The sequence below is a fragment of the Camarhynchus parvulus genome, chromosome 1A (genome assembly GCF_901933205.1).
Source record: "Camarhynchus parvulus chromosome 1A, STF_HiC, whole genome shotgun sequence".
Taxonomy (NCBI): domain Eukaryota; kingdom Metazoa; phylum Chordata; class Aves; order Passeriformes; family Thraupidae; genus Camarhynchus; species Camarhynchus parvulus.
This window is the reverse complement of record NC_044586.1, coordinates 12,260,484-12,280,842: the sequence shown is the minus strand read 5'-3', so window position 1 is coordinate 12,280,842 and position 20,359 is coordinate 12,260,484. Positions and strand designations below refer to the sequence as shown.

Below are 20,359 nucleotides of genomic sequence, written 5' to 3'. Positions count from 1 at the left end.
TTAATATAAAGGGATAGCCCATGTATTAAGTAAGAAAGGGACAAGAAAAAAATATGGAAAGAGAGGAAGGAAGGAAAAAAAGATAAAAAACCCCAGCTGCTGCTTCAAAGGAAGGAAAAGGCTGATTAAAAATGGGCACTAAGTCATTATGGTTAGCTGAAACACTGGAGAGTTCTCAAGCACAGCATTTTTCAGTTCATATAACTTGTCAGATTTTTACAGGAAAAACCCAACTGGAGACACAACTGAAATAAAAGTGACACAAGACTATGATTAGTTCCTGTGAAACACGAACATTAATGATAATGTAGAAAACTCAACTTTTTCAGTGCTGTACCACAAAAAAGAATTTGTAGTGTGGCTATGGTCCTTCTTGCATCTGTTTCCAAGCATATTTAATTTTTGAAAAAACAGTCTCAGAAAACAGGATATGTTCCACTTTGTGAAATCTATATGTCAACAAAATATCCTAATTTTTTTTCCAATTCTTCTCTAAAGGCAGGTAATAACTGTAACTGATTCCTTAGACTTGTCTATTCTGCATCTCAGCATACGATTGTCAGGAAAAACCACATCAATATTTGCAATATTTTTCACTGATACAACATTTTCCATCTGAGAGTCTCAAGGCTCTCCATTGTAGAAAAGTATTGGATTATGGATGGAAAAATGAAGGCATAAAAAATGATGGCTGGGACAACAGAGTCTCCCTGTAGCACAACAAGTGTGACTGTTATTGCTTCTTGTTTGTTAAACTCCACTAGTGAAGAAGGCAAAACCCAAGAAAATAAGGAATTTACTGGTTTTGCCCTTATAGTTATAAGGAGATACTTGGCTTATCAAACACATTGGAATAATCAAAATATTCCTCAAAGTATTAGACTACACCAATCAGCACAAACACACATAACTGAATGAGGGTTTTTTTAAAAAATGTTTTGATTGATTGGGGGGGTTTTCAGATTTTAGTTTGCTTTTTTATCTTCTGATGCTTATAGAACAACCAGTATAGCTGTGCTGAGCCTACACAAATCCAGCACCACACTGCTCTAAAAATGCAGAACCCAGGGTGGAACCCTGAGCAGTACCTCAGTGGTCCCAATTTGATTATGATACCGAGTGGACTATGAGCATAAATTTTTCATCGCTACTGTCAAATGCTCAAATATTAAATCCCCTGTGTATAATCTGTATGATTAATTCAGACATTCTGAACTTGAAAACTGTTGGTTGGATTAAAGCAGATTTATTCTATGTCTTGTATTCAAAACGTCTGTGTTTTCTAGAACATTGACAGCTTACAGTCCACATGCAAGCTACACACACTGTAGAGTTTCAGACAGTGCTTAATACACTTAAAATATGAAACTCTTTCAAAAATAGCAAGATTTGGAAGCCAGCAGTCAATGTCTCTCCCACTTGTAAAATCTTTCCACCATGGAAAAAAGGGTCTCAGAAAATTCCTATTAAGGGTAAGGAAACCATAACACACAATGAAGTACATACTTCATGAGTGGAAAGTTGCAGATCTAGAAAGCAAAAGCTCATGAGGCAGCTTCCTTGAAACTTCTAGACATTTTCTTGGTTTTTGTCCTACTTCTGGCATTACTCAACCTCTCTGGTCCATCTTTCACCCAACATTTAAATTAGACATTTATGTTCACTTTCCAAATGCAACTTTCATACAAAGATTTCTTCTGAATTACGCTAAAAATACATTCATAGGTGTAATTTTTATCTTCCTCAATGGCCACCATTTCCACAAAAGACAGATTTTTGCTCTCCAATTCTTCCATAAAGAGCTGGGAATTTCCTATTTTCTAAGTGCTCATAAAATTCTAGAATGTCACAGTGTTACTCTAGGCAGCTGAGAAAATGCAATAATATTAAGAACAACTTATTTTCATTTGGCTAAAAAAATCAGATTGGTATCACTTTTAGTAGTCAGTTGTTTATTGCTTTAACAATTAGTACTGTGAGGGAAACAATGTTGTTACACTTCCTCTTTGTTAGTATCAGCCCCTAATGCATCCAACTCTCATTTGCTTACTAGCAGAAGATTTCACCTCTGTCAGCACTGCAAAGCCCAAGCTGCTGTGGAAAAACCCCAAACTGCAACCTATTCAACCTCTGGCCCCATCAGCAAAGCTTCAGGCTAAGTTCTCCTGATTGTGACGCTCAACTGTGCTGAACAGCCCCTGCTTTGGAACAGGGATGTGTTGACACTCACAGCATGGCAGCGTTGGATACCCTGATGCTTAACCCTTCATTTCAAAGGTTTGCTTGAAAGCAAATCCAGCCTCCAAAGGAAAATCAAGGACTGACCCTTTTTAGTAAACCCTTGTGATCCTGCAGATGGAGGACTGCTTCCAGGTTTGCACTTCCAGGGTAAAAAAAACAGAGGCATATTGGATTGAGTCCATTGGAAGATGACCAAGATGATAAGCTGACTTAAATAATTAACATGTAACAAAAAGCTCAAAGGAATTGCCTTGTTTAGCCCAGAGACGACAAGGTTAAGGTAGGGGGATTTTACTTCCAACTTCACCTATCTCATAAGAATACAGAGAGAAGGTAGAGACAAACACTCTTGAAAAGGAAGAGATAGGACAAGAAGTAACAAACAAAAAGTTACAGCAATGAAACTGGGACTAGAAAGAAGGACTTTTTGTTTGCTTTTTGAAAGCAGTCAAACACCAGAATAAACTCCCTGAAAAAGTTGTGGTTTCATCACACTTTGATATATTCAGAACTTGACTGGCTGCCCTGAGCAGCCACATCTAAAGTAGCCCTGCTTTGAGCAGGGATTAGATCAGGTATAACCTCCAGGGGTTCCTTCCAACCTAAAATATTCTGTGTGTCTAGAATTTTATGACTTTGATTTGAAGAAATAACAGAGATTATCAAATGATAATTTCTTGAACTTCTATTTCCTATGGCCTGCTCTTGAAAAGATGGATAAGGTTACAGAAATAAAAGGTAATTTGTTTTGTGCGAAAGCACAAAGATTTTAGCTTGCTTTAGTCATGGAGAATAGAATAATGTAACAGTAACTTACAGAAACACTCTTGTAAGTAAAAGGTGCAATATGTCACAGTTGAGAAAGGCACAATACATAGAGTATCACCAGACAAATTCAGAAGGCTTTAAGGACTTACCCATACAGAGTAACACCATACTACTCCAGAGGACTACAAGCACTCACCCTTTCTGCTCTTTAGCCCAACGTTCATGCACTGCACCTGTGTGCCCTCTGTTCCCTCTGGTGATTGGTCAGTGCCCCTGGACACTCCATGGCTCATTACCCTCAATGCTGTTCACCTGTCCTGCGCAGCTGTATCCCATTGGGGATGAGGCTCAGCCACAGCCCCACTCCCAATTACCACACCCCTGTGCCTACAGCAGCACTTAGATGTGAAATAAACAGTGCAAACCATAATGATGAAAAAAAGGAAACCTACATCCAAAAGGAGATTTGTAGTCTGTGTTAATAAATAAGTCCAGCCTGGTTATGTATTATGGGTCAAACTTCCAAACCATTATTCACCTTCTGATTTGGCTGAGAGTATTTGTCAACATTGAATCATCCCTTGGATTAGTTTTCAGAGCCAGCCCCTTGTTTAGCAATTGCTAATGGTGTTTACTTTACGGTGTCCAAGGAAAAGGCATTTCCACTCTGTGGGAAGACACATTTCCATAGAATGACACCCTTCCTCACCACCAAGGCTGGTCCCAAGTGACTTTCTGAAGCCCAGCCTCACTGGGATTCATGAAGAAGCACCAAAGAACTGGTGGTGTGTGTCTGACTTTGGCTGCTTCCCCTCCTGCTTCAAGTCCAACAATGAATACAGTCAATAATTGTTGGGTTTCCCTGTCTGCAAGCTTCACTTGACCTTGGGAAAGAAAAAAATAACTCTCCTTTTCCTTTCCACTCCCTCTTCCTTCAGTATAAATACAAGCTAATAAGCAGAAAGAAAATCAATTGTTCAATTTTCACTTGTCACTCTTGTGTCAGTTCCATAACTTTATCTAGGCTGCTATCTGTCACCTTTATTATTTTCTCCTCAACAGACTGAGTTCTATATGAGGGTATTTTATATTACTACTTGGCTGTTGTTGCTGAATTAACAGCTGTTGTGTATGAATTGTTCAGGATTACACAAAGGGAATATGGCAAGTATGAGATCAAACCCGTGATTTTAAATCAAACTTGCAATGGGACCAATATATATTCGAGTCTCCTTCCTGGATTTTTATGTTGTTTGTTCTTTGAGTTTTGTTGGCTTGGTTTGGTTTTTTAGGTGGATAGCTGAATTAATTAGATTATCTTTTATTCTAGACTGTTTGTGTTCTGTATTTATGGCTTATACAAGTGGATAGAATGCCAACAGCATATAACGGACTGCAGCAATGAATGCCAATTTATTTATTAAAACATATTGGGACAATTTAGGAGTAAGGTAGGACTTCAAAACAGAACTTAACCAGTAAACAGAAAGTTGTATTTTATCTCAAAGGAGTAACTGGGCCAGAAAAGGCACAGTTCATTAATCTAGCAGTCTCCCTAAATTTTAACTCATTATCACAGAATGATAGATTCACAGAATCACACAATAGTTTGGGTTGGAAGGACCTGAAAGATATATCTAGCTCCAAGCTCTGTGCCATGAACAGGGACAACTTAAATTAGACCACATTGCTTCAAGCCCTATCCAGTTTGGTCCTGACATTTCCAGGGATGGGGCAGCTATTAACTTCCCTGGCATTATAGACGGATAATGAGATGATTGGCTCTCACAATTTAAAGATAACTATTGTGTGACTATTAAGAAAAGCTTTAGTGATGTACAGTTATGTTATTGTAGTTTAGATGCCCTCTGTTCTCCCCACAGTTCCCTTTCCCCCCTGTACTGTTGCCATCAGACAGCCTGGGCTGTCTAGGACAGGTACAAAGAAGCTGCACAGGTGTCCCTGGCATGGGGCAGCTGGGAATGGAAAAGCTTGGTGCTTAGGGGGGCAGCATGGCAACACCTGACCTCCAATCCAGTTACAGAAAGCAGTTTCCACTGATAAATGGCAAAGAAGAACTGGCTGACAGACTTTGGGAGGGGCCAGGGCTGGCTGATGCAACCCCAGGGGTATAAAAGCCTGAGCATCCATCTTGAAGATGAACTGGCCATGTGGTATCCATGAGGGCAGTTCCCTGCAGTGCAGCTTTTTCCTTATGTAGTCCTTTTGTTGTATTTTTGTTAAGGTTTAATAAACCTTTTAAAATTTTCAAAGTGAGCAGTTGTCTCTGACACTTGGGCAACCGCCACAACCCTCTCAGTAAGGAAATTCTTCCTAACCTCTGTGTTTTCACACTGCCTCCAGTCACCAGGAGGAGTCCAAGGAAAGCCTGGATGTGGCACTCAGTACCATGGTCTGGCAGGCATGGTGGTGCTGGGTCACAGGTCAGACTGGATGATCCCAGAGGTCTCTGCCAACCAAACTGCTCTGTGATCCAGACTGGCTACAGGCACTGCAGATCAGCTCCAGCTCCGAGGGCGTTTGGGATGCTGTTTGCCAGGGGGGATTAGGGAGAGCGGCTGCCTGTTGGCAGACAAGCCTGAGTCACACAGCAGGCTGCATGTTCCGTACGCAAAACATGTGGCTTCGTTAAACAGATGCAACCGCCGAGTGCCAACATATTAATTAGCCACCACATCCTTCCTTTCATGTCTCCCCGCTGCTGCTTTGGAAGCATTATAATTACCCGCAGCTCAGCGCCTCGGGGTTTGCAGAACAGCTATTCAGACACGTGGTTCCCCGCAGCGGGAACAGACTGTGAGGGCGGGTCCCGCGTCCCGGCCGAGCCCGGCACGGTTCGGTCCCGGCGGGTCCGGCCTAGGCCGCGTGTCCATGGCAACCGCGGGGCCCGGGCGGGGCTCAGGGCGCATGCGCAGCCCTCCCCGCTCTCCCTCCGCGGTATCCGGGGAAACGCGGGGACGCCGGCGGTGCGCGCATGCGCCCTGCGCCCCGTGTGCCGCCGTCCCGCGTGGGCGTCGCGGCGAAGCGGGGGCCGGGCACGGGAACCGGAAGCGGAAGCGCGGCCTCGCGCGAGTGAAGCCGCTCCTCGGCCCGGCGGGACCGCCCGCGCTGCCTCGTGCCCGGCCCGGCCCCGCCCCGCGCTGCCCGCGCGCCTTCCCGCGCTGCGCCGAGCCCGGCCCCGCCCCGCCCGGCAGCCGGGGGAGGGGCTCCCGCCGCCCGCGCCGCCGCCCGCGCTCCCGGCTGCTGCCGCCGGCCCCTCGCCGCCTCGCCCGCCCGCGTCTCCCCGCCCGGCGGCCGCGATGTCCGACAAGGAGTTCATGTGGGCCCTCAAAAACGGAGACTTGGATGAGGTGAAGGACTACGTGGCCAAGGTAGGAGGCGGCGGCGGCGGCGGCGGCGGCGGCGGCGCGGGCGGAGGAGGGAGGGAGGGAGGGAGGGATGTGCGCGCAGCCCCCGGCATGGGCCCGAGGCGGCGGAAGCCGCGGCCTGGGCGGGTGCGGGCTGAGCTCCGTGGCCGTGGTCTGAGCCCCGTGCGGAGCCCAGGGCCCCCTCCTCCTCCTCGGGGCCTCTCGGTTCCTCGGCTTCCTCCTTCTCTCCTGCCCCCGCCGCCCCTCGCGTTTGCCGGCGGAGTCGTTCCGTGTCACTAGGGAAACTTAATGGATTGACAGGCAGGATCCCGCTCCTGCCGCGCTGATCTTGTGTGGATTTGTGGCCTCGGTTTGGTTATCCTTCCCCTCTGTGCCTCAGGGCTCATCCTTAATAGGGTGATGCTAAGCTACCGGGTGTGCTGAGGCTTAATTCATTAACCTTCTGGGAAGTGTGCTGGTAGCTAGTCAGGGCGAGTGTTCAGGAACGCAGACACCTGTGTGATGGCTGAACACTCCTCAGGTACATGGCAGGATTGGGAAGCTGCATCCTGTCCCCGTTTGCCTTCTCTTGTCACTGAGGTTTGTGGGAAAAAGGCAACATCCTGCTTCAGTGAATCCTCACTGTTCAGGAAGATTGTCTGGGAGCTGTTACATCAGAGCAGAGGTGTACATCTAATTTACCTGTAATTATTTTGATCTCCAAACAGGTTAATGATTGTCTTTGGGAGCTTGACACATGCTGACACAACTTGCCGTGATGATTTAGGTTCTTTCTACTCCAGTTGTCAACTTTCAAACTCGTAGTGCTCCTGGCAGAAAGGAAAGTGTGCAAGTACTTCCATCTGCTTTAGTACAAAGTCCAACAGCTTAGCCTGAATAGTCTTCTCTGACAGTTCCAGCTAAGCTTCTGGACTTTGCATCAAAGTGGCTGTGCACTCACATGCTCTGCCTGTAAAGTTCTAGAGGAAATAACTGGGAACAATGTAATTATCCCACTTCAGCTGTTTGCTAAGGGTTGTGTACCTGTGTCTGTGTAATAAAGTTGGGCAATACATTGTTATGTCTAATATCTTCTCAGATTTGGGGACTTGCAGAGTGTGTCAGCAGCACACTTGGATTTTCCTACTGCTTTTCAATGGTTTCCGTGGCTAGAAAATTCATTGCACGCTAGTAATTATTAGTTCCTTGTGTATCTTTTGCTGAGGCAAAACCTTCAAGGCTGTGGCATTGTCTTGGTTCAGTTTCTATCTACAAGTTCACTGCAGTGCTAATCAGAAAGCTTTTTCTGTATTCCCACTCCTCCCGAGTGTCACTGCAACTCGTGTAGCAAATGGATTTGTGTGATCACTCTTCATGTGCCTCAGTGCCCAAGTCAAATACTTGGTTCCATCTGCTACTCAAAGAGGCTTGAGCCAGCCTGGATGCTGCTGTCCTAAAGAGGCTGAAGTCTCTCATCTAACTGCACTAATGAGGCAGACATCCTTAAAAGAGAGGTACTCACTGGAGTTAGATGATTAGTGTAAAAGGAGCCTGCAATCCTTGAGTACTCTTACATTGTAGAACTGCTCCTGATGTAGAAGTTGAATGAACTCGGGGTGTTTTCTGTTGGTTTGTGATCTAATCTTATTCATACTTTTCTCACTTCCAGGTATGTGTTGTGTCTTCAGTTGTTAAACAACCTACAAGAAGTCAAATGTTTTCAGTCCTTTTTGTTTTCTTGACAGACTAGCAGGCTAGTAAACTCCTAGGCTGGTTTCCTGTGGAAACAAAGCTTATATAAGCAAGTTTTGACTGATCCTTATTCTTCCTTGTGGTTTGTAAATTTTTTTTCTGTCTGATTTTTTGTAAGTTTCACAGAGGTGCAGGTAGGTCGGTTTTGGTAAGGTAAATGAAATAGAGGGGGTGCCTTCTGGGAAGGGAAGAGTACAAGAATGAGTTTAGGTTTTACTGTATAACAGGAAATGCATGTTGAGGAGGGGCAAGAGAACTCTGTAAAGCATCTGAATGTAGGAGAAGCCTCAGCTGGAACTTCACATTCTCAGTTCTGAGATTAATGAAATATGTGAAGGCAAATCATGCTTTGGTAGTTAGAGTTCTCAGGAAAGTATCTGTTTTGTGCTCTATGTTCTTTCTGACTTTGTTCCTTATCAGTTACATGGCTTCTGCTCCCTGCTGCTTTCCTGCTCTAAGTATGATTTAATGTTCAGGAATTTTACTTATATAAACTTTGCAGTGGCATAAATTTCCTCTCCCTGTAATGGGGGAGGCAGTCATATATCTTAGAATTCTTCCTTGTCTGTCTTCCTGAAACTTTTGTTTCCCAGCTTCTCATTTGTTTTGTTTCTTATTCTAGTCTTGTTTCCTCATTATTTGTTTGGAAACAATACAGCCTTTAACTATGATCTTGCAGTTTTGCCACTAATTACCACATGAAGGGTTTGAATTCTGATTTTGTTTCATATCTGAATGGCAGGGCTTGAAATGCAAACTAGGTGACCATGGGTGCTCTAAAAATAATAATATAAATGGATGTTGTCAGTGGGACTGTAGGAATTGAACTCCTTTAATCAGACTGGACTTTTCTTCACTTGTGTGTAATAAGCTGTGGAGGTTCTGTCTGTGGAATCATAAGTATCTTTTTTTTTTTTTTTAATCTGAGGTTTGGCTAGTAAGTACCAAGAAGAATGTGAATGTTTCTGCCACTTCAACAGTTCCTGGACAAAGAAAGGATACAGAAACAGAAGCAAGCATCTCCATTTGCACGACATGTTTTTCTACATAGGGATTTTGCATTCTCCTGAAGGTACTTTCTTCAGGAAAAAAACTTTTCACAGAAAGAGTAGTTCTGAGGGGTGCCAATGAAACAGACCATGCCAAATGATACTGCCTTGTTGCTTAGCAAAAGAGATCTCAGTGTTGCCAGTCTTCATTTGAAAAATACTGGCGGCTTCTATTTGATTAAAATATGAAAGATTTTTTTTATAGTTTGAATGGCCATGTAAGTCTTATTTCTGTTTTTGTAAGACATGATATTAGTGTCTACATTTCTCAACTTACAACAGTGTCAACTTTTTCTTTATGGTAAATGTAAATTTCTCCTGGAATAATGTATCTAGTGTGTTATGCCAGCAAGTACAGTGTCAGCTATTTTTATGATGACTAGATTAAAAAGTAGTTTTTAGTGTTTGCTTTCTTTGATGTCTTCCTTTTTAATATAGCCAGCATATGTTAGCTTCAGAGATGCCTACAGGAATGTAAGGGATTGAAGGAATTCTGCACTCTTCCCACGTACATCCACTCAAATTTTTAAAATTCCTCAGGAAAGCAGAAACTTCCATGGGAACAAGTGAATCAAATGTGCAGTTTAATGGGTGAGGAGAACCCACGCAGCTGAAAGAAATTTACTTCCCTCAAGGTAGGGAGTGGGTTAAAAAGTACTAGTTAAAGAAGAGCAAGTTGTATTAAGCCTACAGAATTTCTTAATATGAATAGTGTTTGCTCTTCTTCCTTTTCTTTAGCCTCCTTCTCCAGTGGAATTAGATAAACTGTGCATTTGCTTAGAAAGGACTTCTCTATCAGCACATAGCATTTCCAATCAGCAGTAGATTTCTGAGGTGAAGTACAATTTCTTTTATTCACTAGGCATAAAGTTTTTGGCAAGATAAACTTAGATTTGTAGGAGAGGCTTCAATAAATGTTTATTCTGAAGTGATTTCATCTCCCATAGCTTAACTGAGAATTTCCCACTTCCATGAGCTGATTTAATCCCTTGCATCATTTCCTAAACCTACCACTGCTTACATTTAAGTTTGGTAAATCAACTAACCTAATACCATAAGAAGATAGGACAGGCAACAAAGCTGGAAGCACCAGGTTTTTACTGCTCAGAGAACTGGGAGGTTGAGGCTGTGGGAGGCTGTGGAATGGATGTTTGTAGAAAGTGGCCTCGTAGGCATTTCTGGTGTGGAGTCTTGTTTTTTGAAATAATGAAACAAACAAAACTAGATTCCTGGAGGACCTCAAATAATTCATCTAGACAACAGCGACCACCTGTGTGTTTTTGACAAAACTGTGATGCTGCAGTCTTGCAGTCCTTTGGGATATAGTGAAGTTTGGATACATATCTGGAGAAATGCATAACACTTGACTATTACTAAACTAACTATGGAGGCTAAAATTAAAAAAATTGTTTGGAAGTACCTTTTTGAACACAAAGCAGCAGTCAGGGGTATAGTTAAGTGTTGTGAAAAAGAGAAGAGACTTAAATATATCTGCAAGAAGAGAGATTAACATGGAGTAATAAACATCTTTTAATTCTTGGGGATAACCTCTGTTCTCTTCATTGTCCATACCAATAACTATTACACCTTCAGTTACAAATTAAATGAAAAGTGTGCGCTTAAATGGTTGCTGTATATTAGTGGATTACTTGATTTACAGATAAAGTATATAATGGATACATTGAAATTGCCCTTACCTCATCATGCTGAATGCTGAAGTGCACATTATTATTATGGCTACATTGATACCTGAATTGCCTCTGGTCAGGTAACAGGTTTCCTGCTCTTGAGTGACAGCTTGGAAGCCTGTCTAGATTACAGTGCAGGGCAGCTCTACCTCACTGGCTTGTCCAGGTGCATATCAGAGCTAGCCTTGATCTGGGAGCTGCTGGAGTGAGCTTATTCCCTCTGGGGCCTCTTGGATATCTCTGTAACACCCCAGTGTTTTGCCAGCACTTTTACTATGAGGGTTTGTCTTCATCTGCAGATTCTAGGACTTGTGTTATTTTCCACTTGATTACTGTTGAGTCTGCTGAAGTGTGATTGCTAAAGATAATTTAGTTTTACTGCGTAGTTCTAATTAAACTTGGTGTTCAATTTACATTTTGCAAATTTTAACATGATGACCTAAATCCTTCTTTTATGGAACAAGATAATTGTTTGTTACCATAACCTGCCATTAGCAGGTTCCATTATCATGGTGGAGTTGCTCTTAACCAAAATCCCAGGAATGTACTAGAAAAACTTTCAGAAAAACACAGCACAGCTGCCACTTCTTAGTAGTGTGCACAATAAAATGAATGACGTTGTTGAAAACTAGCCTCTTCAGGATGGCTAGTTAATTTCCCCAGTCTGATCCAAGAGAGTCTGAGGACATGTGGCAAAGAATTATTCAAAGATATTAATAGTTTGTGCATCAGTTCTTAAGTAGTTTATAGGAGCAGCATGGAGTAACAAAGTTGCCTGCAAACCTGGCATTGTGATGGAATGTGTGACTCACGGACTGAATGAATATCCCAGAATTCTCAAATCTCTCCCTTTTTTTTTGGGAAGGTACAGATAGAACTGATTCTTCAGCCATTTCAATTTGAAATGCAAATAGAGCTCATTCCAGCTGTGATCATTTGAATGATCATGAATCTGGAACTGCTAAATGTAATGTTTTCTTTGGGATGTTGATGTCAGGCTATGGTGATTTTATTCATTGAGTTCGTGTCTGTGCTCTGAAAATCTTGGTGGCTTTAACATACTGCCTAAGTGATTCATAATTGACCTTTCTATGCTTAAAACCCAAGTTAAGTACTTACTTGATTCTGTCTGGGCTCTTCTTACTGTGCTGATTTGTCCTGTGCCTCATGGCTGTTTGCTGCAAAAATTAAGAGTTATATTAAAACCAGATAATAAAACACTGAATTTAATCTTTTTTTCTTTTTGCTGATGTACTAATGTATTCCATTCCCTAAGTTGAAAGCAAATTTTATCTCTGAAATATATCCTGTTTTGCCCAAGTTTGTGGTATACAGCATATGCATTCCTAAGTATGACAGTTGAAGTTGGGAATAGGTTATGAATAACAAGCAGAGAATTTGGTGGTATGAGGAAAATATTTAATTCTACTACTGCTCTTCTTTTTTCTGCCCTCCCTTATTCTAACCACAGTTTTCCCTGTTGTATCAGTTTTATCTTTATTAAGTCCTTATTTTTCAAGCCTAGCTCAGTTAGCTGATTTTGACTTCAACAGAAGGCTTACAGGAGATGAGCTAAGCTTTCTAAAACTCCAAGAGAGCAGTTCTGCAGTGGTATGGATCTGTATCCATTTGGAAAGTTGACTTAGATGTGAAGATCATGCAGTGAATGTTGACTTGGGTACCGTGGGATTGGTGACTCATGCAGGCCACATAAGTAAAAAATACTGAATGAGTGGATCTTGCAGCAGTGTCAAAATGCATAAATAAGGATTCCTTTGGGTAGTTCTCAATAGACAGAACGACTTCTGTGTGGTTTTTCTGAAGGGCCATGGGCTCAGCTGGTAATATATCAGGATTTGAAGATCAAATATTCTACTTAAGTTCAAGGAGAACATTGTGGACTGAGGGTTCTTATGTCCAAAAATTTTTATGTCTGATTAAAGGTCAGAAGAGAAAATTTAGGAAAGATGCAGAAAACCAGGGGGATGTATATGATTGTATTGCTGAAGTCATGGGGATAGAGTTTTATGTGACTCATCAGTTGAATTTAGCATTTTTTATGGTTTCATGTTAATGCTTGCTTGAACTTCTGAGTATGTGTCCACACAAAAGTGTGAGCAAAGCTACTTCTTTCTACCTAATTTTCCTACTTCTCAAGTTGACAGTTTGTGTTGAATTATCCCTAGTTTTTAATTCCCTCCATAGTAAAATGAATGTTGAATTTCCCAGTACAATTCTGTGGAAAGAAGCAGTTGTCATTTCCATAGACAGATCTACTGCTAGGACAAAAGCATGAGCTGGAATTAATAAGTGGCCAATAACTGACCAGTTGGTTATACAGCAGTTGTTTTTCTTACAAGTTGCAGTTTCAGCAGTTTTGAACAATTAGATGTTCTTCTGTTTTAGCTCATTATGAGGAGGGGTAGGCACAAATCAGTACAGCTCATATTAAAGTGAGTTTTAAACTTTTATTGGATGCTAGGTAGGAGATTGACTTCTTTTTATAGTATACTGGTGTTAAAGCCTATGTTGCTCATGACCAGTGATGGCAAATTCTACAGTCACAGGCCACAGATGGGGAAGGAAACAATACTTTTATTTAAATGGTTATGGAATTGCTGTCTGTAGTGTTGCAATTTTGACTTGGAATGCAATCAGTACTAATAAGTCCTATTAAACAAGCTACAGTGTTTGTCTTAATTCTCTGTTTGATTGGACTGTATTTGGGTGTGTTTTGTGTGGGGTTTTTTGTTTGGGGTTGTGTTTTTTTCTTCTTTTTAATAAGGACTAGGGTAGCAAATAATTTGTTTTCCCAAAAGCAACTGAAATTCTGATGAGGGAGACTAGGAAGGGAAAGAAAAATATGGTCTTGAAAACTCATAATGCACATAAATACGGCTTTGAAGTAGCTTGAGGGAGTTGGGATTTGGTGCTTTTAGCACTTTGCCCATTTTTACATTGTTTATTAGTATTTTTTATGCAGTGTAATTCTGTACCTCAGTTCAGATACATTGTTTGCCAAGGGCATTGCATTTCTTTAAAGAAAAAATTTTTGTATTTTTCTTGCTGCGCCAAGAATTAGGATATGGTCTGCAGTTTTGTCTTTTCTTACAGACATTGCTGCCTTCCTCAGTGGTTACAGGCCAGAAGGGAAATGGTGAAATCCTTTTACTTAGCCTTCAGCTATGCTTTGGAAATCAAAGAGAGTAATTGCATGCTGTGGCTAATGAGCTGAGCAGACCAAAACATCACTAGATAGGTGTTCTGGAGATTGCCCTGTCACACTTCCAGCCAAAGTTCAGAGAATGTTCTGAGTCACTTTATACAACAAAATTGTGTGCTCAGAGTTTCTGGCGAGCTAAGATCAAGTCTTGATAATTATTGTTGGATGACTGATTCTTTCTTTCCCAACCTCTGGTCATTTATGAACTTGCTTTTTAACACACTTGTGACCTATAAATTAGTGATTAGCTTCAAGCAGGAAAGATGAGCTGTTAGGCCATTTGAGACAATAGATAGAGAGCTGTCCATAGAACAGTTACCATCAGCATCTCTCATTTAAACTGATTTGTTAATGACACTATGAAAGCAAATACCATAGGCAATAAATGTTTTAAAAGTATTTTTCTGTTTGTTCAAAATGCTTCCAGTGCTTGATTCAGGTAATGCAATTGAAAGTAGAAGATTTCAAGTCCAATAAAAAAGAGGCCGGGGGAGTTCCTGTGAGGTGAGATCTGCATTTCTGTTTGTGCCCTGTATTAAGAAAAATCAAACAAACTCACAAAAAACCCACAGAATCCTTTGTACTCAAGTGAGGCATTTGTGAGAATCTTTATTTCTTGGATTGCTGACTTCTCAATAACTTCAGTAATGGTGTTAACTGTTTCTTGGCTAAAGTCTTGGATATTTAGCATAGTTTAAAAAACTTGAATTTGGCTCGTGATAAAAACAGTAACTGTCAGTTATTTAAATTTATCTAGGGCAGAATGACAGTAAATATAATTACTTTCAAAATAGGGTCCTCTAATTACAGTATACCATGAGATACAGTTTAGTTCCATTTCTGTGACAAGTCAATAGACTGTATTTAATAAAGCATTTTCAACAGTAATTCCTGAAGAAAATGGCTTAACTTTTGTAGGCGGATTATTTCAAACTTAAAAGTGCAATACCAATATTTATAAGTTTTAGGGACAGTATTACAGTGAAGTTGAATATTCCAAGTGTGTATAATTGGTTTAGGGAGCCATTCAGTAGTTGTTAATGCATATGTTTTTAAGTATATGCTGCTTAGAAAGCAGCATTTATTTTATGGATGTAAAAATAGCTTTTCTGATCGAATTTTTTGCTTCCGTGTTTTGTTTTTGCATTACTCCAATCACCAACTGCTTCATCATGTCAACAAAACTCTGCATTAAGACACAAAACTTCTAGAACTCATTAATGCTGCTTTTGACATTTCATATCTTTTTATGCATTGCTGAATGAAGAAAATGTAAATTCACTGTGCACAGGAAAATAACGCCTGTTGTTAATCTTATAGGAAAACCTATTTAGAAGCTCAACTTCATTGCTTTGGATTTGATAGAACACTTGATTTTGCCTTGGACATATCTTTTGTTCAGTTTTTGGAGAGGTAATTCCTGCTTATGGTGCTAAGCCCCAATTAAAACACTTAAATTCAGGGAATTTTTAACCATAGCAATAATCTTTGGGAGATACACTCATCTTCCTGTTTATTCTCTCATCTCTTCCTGATACAGTACAACCTGAGCTTTGAGAATTTATATTTATTATTGTTGCAGGGTTTTTTTACTTATTGTGTCTTTAGATCATGCAGAGAATTCAAAATATCAAGCTGGCATCTATTGAAACTGAAACCCAGTAGCTGGCGCCGTGTGTTTGCCTCAAAGGAAAACATCCACTTCCTATTCATTCCTTGGACAGCATGTCCTGAGCAGCTTAGTGGAGAACTTGATGTGGGGCTCTTCCAGAAACTGAAAGTGTTTTTTTAATTGGCAGTTAACAACTCAATGCAGAATGTGTGGCGATGGCTGGGATCCTTTCTCAGCTGCTTAACTTTTGGAGCAGTTTCTGACATGTTAAACTTGAGGAAAAAATTCTTTTTTGCAGGAACAGGTGTTGTTTTGTAGATTTTTCTGTTTTCATTGTGTCATCTGTTGTCAGTTTGCTGATGGTTGATTACTGAGACAGAATTAATGCTCTGATTCCTGGTTTATGTATGGTTGATGGCTCCTGTTTAGCAATTGTCTGGCACCCATGTGAGCTGGAATATCTTCTGCTTAGTATACTCTTAGAATAGGTATCATGCAAATCACATCATCCAAAATACTCTGGTAAAACATGAAGTCTGGCCAATCACTTCTGCAATAAAAAATCCAATCCCTTTAGGCCAGCTCAATGTTGCCTATGAAAATGGACACTGCATTGTGTTCAGTAGATGCAGTGCTTAGCACTGAACATTAGGTTTTTGTCAACTTAAGGTATAAAGTCATTAGATTGATTTGCAATTCTTTAGAATTAATGGTTAAAGGCTTTTATTGATGTTTGTGCTCTCCATATCAGGGCTGACAGGCAAGCCCTGATGCTGTAACTAAAGCTTTTTAACTTTAATTCTGAATTCTAACAATCTTTCTAAGCAGAGACAGTCTGGGAAATGGCTAATCATTGGCTGCTTCAATTCATCATCCAGAATATTTCATGCACTAACATTCATCAGTTAAAGGGGTAATCTGAACAGAGAGCAATGATACCTTTGTCTGCAGCAGTTATTCTGTCAGAACTATTTGCTGCCATTACTCTGAGCTGTTGCCTAACTAAGAAACAAACTTATAAATGGAAGTTTTGGATCAAACTTATAAATGGAAATTCATAGGAGCTAAGAGGAGCTGCACAACTGGGCCCTTCATACCTGTTTCATGCCTTGCTAGTGCGAGTAGTGAGTGGGTTACATTATTTCTCACTCAGATCTTACAGAGGTCAAGCATTTTGTTTGTGGGGGAGAACAACTGTTTTCAATAACAGTGTTTGGCACATCTTTGAAGCTGGGATTGTAGCATGAGCTTCTAGAAGCTGTAGCTAGGAAACAGTTGGTTCATTGCTGTTCTGCAGAACAACTCGTGTATCAGGTTTGTTTGTCTCCCAAAATGCTGATACAACTGAAGCACAGATGGCTCAGTAGTTCAGTTTATTTAGCAGTTGTTTCTGGAATTGTATTCGTTTGACTGAGACAAAGGACTTCAGATTACATTTGATTATGGTGGATAAGCTGGATACTTGTTTACCACCAACAAAACTTGAAAAGTATGCTTGTTAAGCACCTTTTTGTTGGCTTAAGCCAGAATAAGTGTAGCAGTGCTTTAAAAGCTTTTCAGAGTACTTTGGATATGATATCAAGGCAGGCAAAATTCATTATCAGGTTCATAATTCATTTTAACTTTTATAGACTGAGTATTGGTGTTATTATTAGCAATTAAGGCTTCTCCTAAGGTAGAGAACTGCAAAGTAGATACCCATTTTTTACATGGACATCTTCATCTGTGTGCTCTGGTGGTGGTACAACTTGCTACAGAATGCCAGCTGGAGACACACACTATCCTCAGAACAGAAACTCCTTTTTGATGAACTGATGAGGATCTTTTAGGGGGAATGTTGTCCTGAAATTCTTTGAGTAGCCTTTTTTTCATATTTTTTAAAACAGAAGCTCTGTTGGGTATTGCAGGATAAACTAATAGCAAATACTATAAATGAATCCAGAAAAATAATGAAAATTTGATACTCATGTCTTCAGCCTCTTCCACAGGGATTTAACTTTCTGTATTCAAGTTCCCTTCTCAACATCTCTTAACTTGGATTTGGTTTTTGATAACTATCTCTACAGGATTTCTTGTGGATGTTTTTGCTATTTCTGTTTGTTTCAGTCAGATGTGATAAGGGGGAGGTGTAAAATCAGCTTGTCCCATATATTTCCCAAAGCATACAGGGTAGAAAGAAGACATCTGGGAGAAAATTCCTTTTTGCTTCAAGTTATAAAATTTAGAGGACGGGGAATAAAACACCCAGAGGAGTTGAAAAGATGTTATTAAATATGTCTGAGGGAAAACACAGAAATCATCAGTAAGAAGGCTTAGCTAATGCAGTCACACTCAGCTGTTAAACAAAAACCAACAAACTTCTGGGTTTTCTGAAATTCTCCAAGTGCAAAGTGGTTATCCCACACAACAAATCTAGGTCATTTGCTTCAGTTCAGTTGTCTGCAGACAACTGTATTCCACTCAGGCTGCAGTTGGAGAACTCTGGAATGGTTGGAATATGCTGAACCCCTGAGCAGCAATAGCAGTTGTCTCTGTGCAGCCTGAGGCCGGGTTACACTGATTTTTTTGGGTGGACTGAAAATAAGTAATTTTTGCAAATATAGGGGTTCACATGAAAATTTGGATCTGGCACAAAATTTTTGCAGTTGCTGTTGGAAACTGCCTACTTTCAGTTGCAGTGAGTTGATTTCCTCAGCTCTGGAAGGATCTTATTGCAAGTTTTTAACTGAAGAAATCAGCTTCAAAATCATGAACAATTCACAGCTTACAACATTAATCTTTTTACTTCCCTTTCTGCTCTTTGGCTTAACCCAGACTTTGAGTTACTACTTATTTCACCAGGTTCCACTCTTGCTCTTGGTTGGAATATTTAGTGACTATTAGTGAAACATGGTCATTTTTCTTGTGAATCAGAAGGTTGAGACAAGAAAACTTGAGACTCAATAAACTTGCTGGGCAGAAATGATAAAATACTGTTGCTTCTTCTTAGGCCTCATGCATTGTTTTAGAAGTTTTTTCAATAAAACAGGTTGAGTGGAAATGTGAAATTTATCTTTTCCATCTGCTCTGCCCAGTTCTTAGGTCTGCAACCCTTGAGGCATCATAGGTCAAGAGGTTTTTTTCCATTTATAGGAAAAAAAAAAATGTACTGAAGTTTAAATGATACGTTGCACTGACTTGTTTTGAGCTGGTCATTTGAGTTGTCCTTGCTCTTAGTTAAAACAGATGGGAATGTGAAATCAGCACACTGGACTCATGTTATGATGAAATACACAAAGGCTTACATGAATTATTTCCTTGTCTAAGGTATTGGACTGGTGGTTCAGGTACATTCAGATTTGTACTAAGGCTGAGGATGTGAGGGTCTGTTTGCTGTATCAATGTCAAGCTGTTTCAGTTCCTGTCACAAATGCAAAAATTTAACCTTTCTACCCAGCAAAAACTGCTTCAGGCTGGTGCTCATTTCAATCACCATAACAAAGTATTTACATTAAATTTTATAACCAGCTTGGAAGGACAAATTAATTTATTTTCTCTGCTAGTCAAAGATGTTTAGAGTAATGTTAATTTTACACTTGAAAACAATGAATAACTTTTTTAGATACACCATAAAATAGATTCAGTAATTCATACCTAAGTCTTTTCCTATTGGTAATCTCCAGGGACCTGTGGAAGTGCTAGCATGGATTTTGGTTGGCTAAATCAGTTTGTCTTTGCAAGAATGAAAACTACTTCATCAAAGTCAGTGCTGCTTTTTAGACTCTGAGGCTGTTCTGGACTGTTGGAATGTCCTGGGTTCCCTGAAGTGAAGGCCTAAAGGGCAGACCAGGTGACTATTTTTGTGTAGCAAGCTGGTATTCTACAATGCTGTCAGATTTCTTCAGCATATTTTATAAAAATGCATCTCTTGGGTGTGTAGGTGTATTTCATTGCAGTTTGCAGTTAAGGTTGGCAGTGTGTGAATTGGTGCTTTAGGTGAGAACAAGGTTTGCAGAATGGAATCTATACAGAATCATTCCAGAGGCAGACTGAGGAGCAGGAAAGCACTCTTGTTCAGGTCATATGGGAAATCTAGTACTTCTGCACATAAGCCCTGGGATTGTTTCCATAAAATTCCAATAGTAAGAAAACTGGGGTAGTAGCAGTTGAGTCTTCATTGGTAAAACTCAGTCTACTGCGTTGACTTTTTGTGTTTGAACTCATGATCAATTTTAGTTCTTCTCAAGTCTTCAAAGTTAATTTAAAAACAGAGTATTTGAGGTTCCTGTTCTGTGCTTGAACAACTGATTTGTGGAAGAAGAATTCAGAGGAGGAAAGATACATAAAGTTCTGTTTCTATGATGAAAGGTCAGATTGCCCTTTTTTGTGTTATTTCATAGAATCATAGAATGGTTGGGTTGGAAAGAACTTAAAACATCATCTAGCTACAACCTCCCTGACATGAGCACAGACACCTTCCACTAGACCAGGTTGCTCAGAGCTCCATCCTCCTGGCCCTGAAAACTTCCAGGGATGGGGCATCCACAGCCTCTTCCAGTGGCTCAACACCCTCTAAGTAAAGAATTTCCTCCTCATATCTCATCTAAATGTTTCCCAGAGCTGAACACAGCACTCCAGGTGAGTGAAGAGGGGTAGAATTACTGGGCTGGCCCCATGGC

General features: G+C 40.5%; 1 protein-coding gene across 1 annotated transcript in view; it reads left to right on the top strand.

The window, feature by feature from the left end:
- Nucleotides 1-6,201: 6,201 nt before the first annotated feature.
- The window catches only part of MTPN (myotrophin), a 30,772-nt gene continuing 16,614 nt past the window's right edge, over nucleotides 6,202-20,359 (top strand). The window contains exon 1 of the mRNA XM_030959732.1: nucleotides 6,202-6,401. Within this exon, the coding sequence (XP_030815592.1) occupies nucleotides 6,330-6,401 (72 nt within the window). The 5' untranslated portion in view covers nucleotides 6,202-6,329. The remainder of the gene's footprint in view (nucleotides 6,402-20,359) is intronic.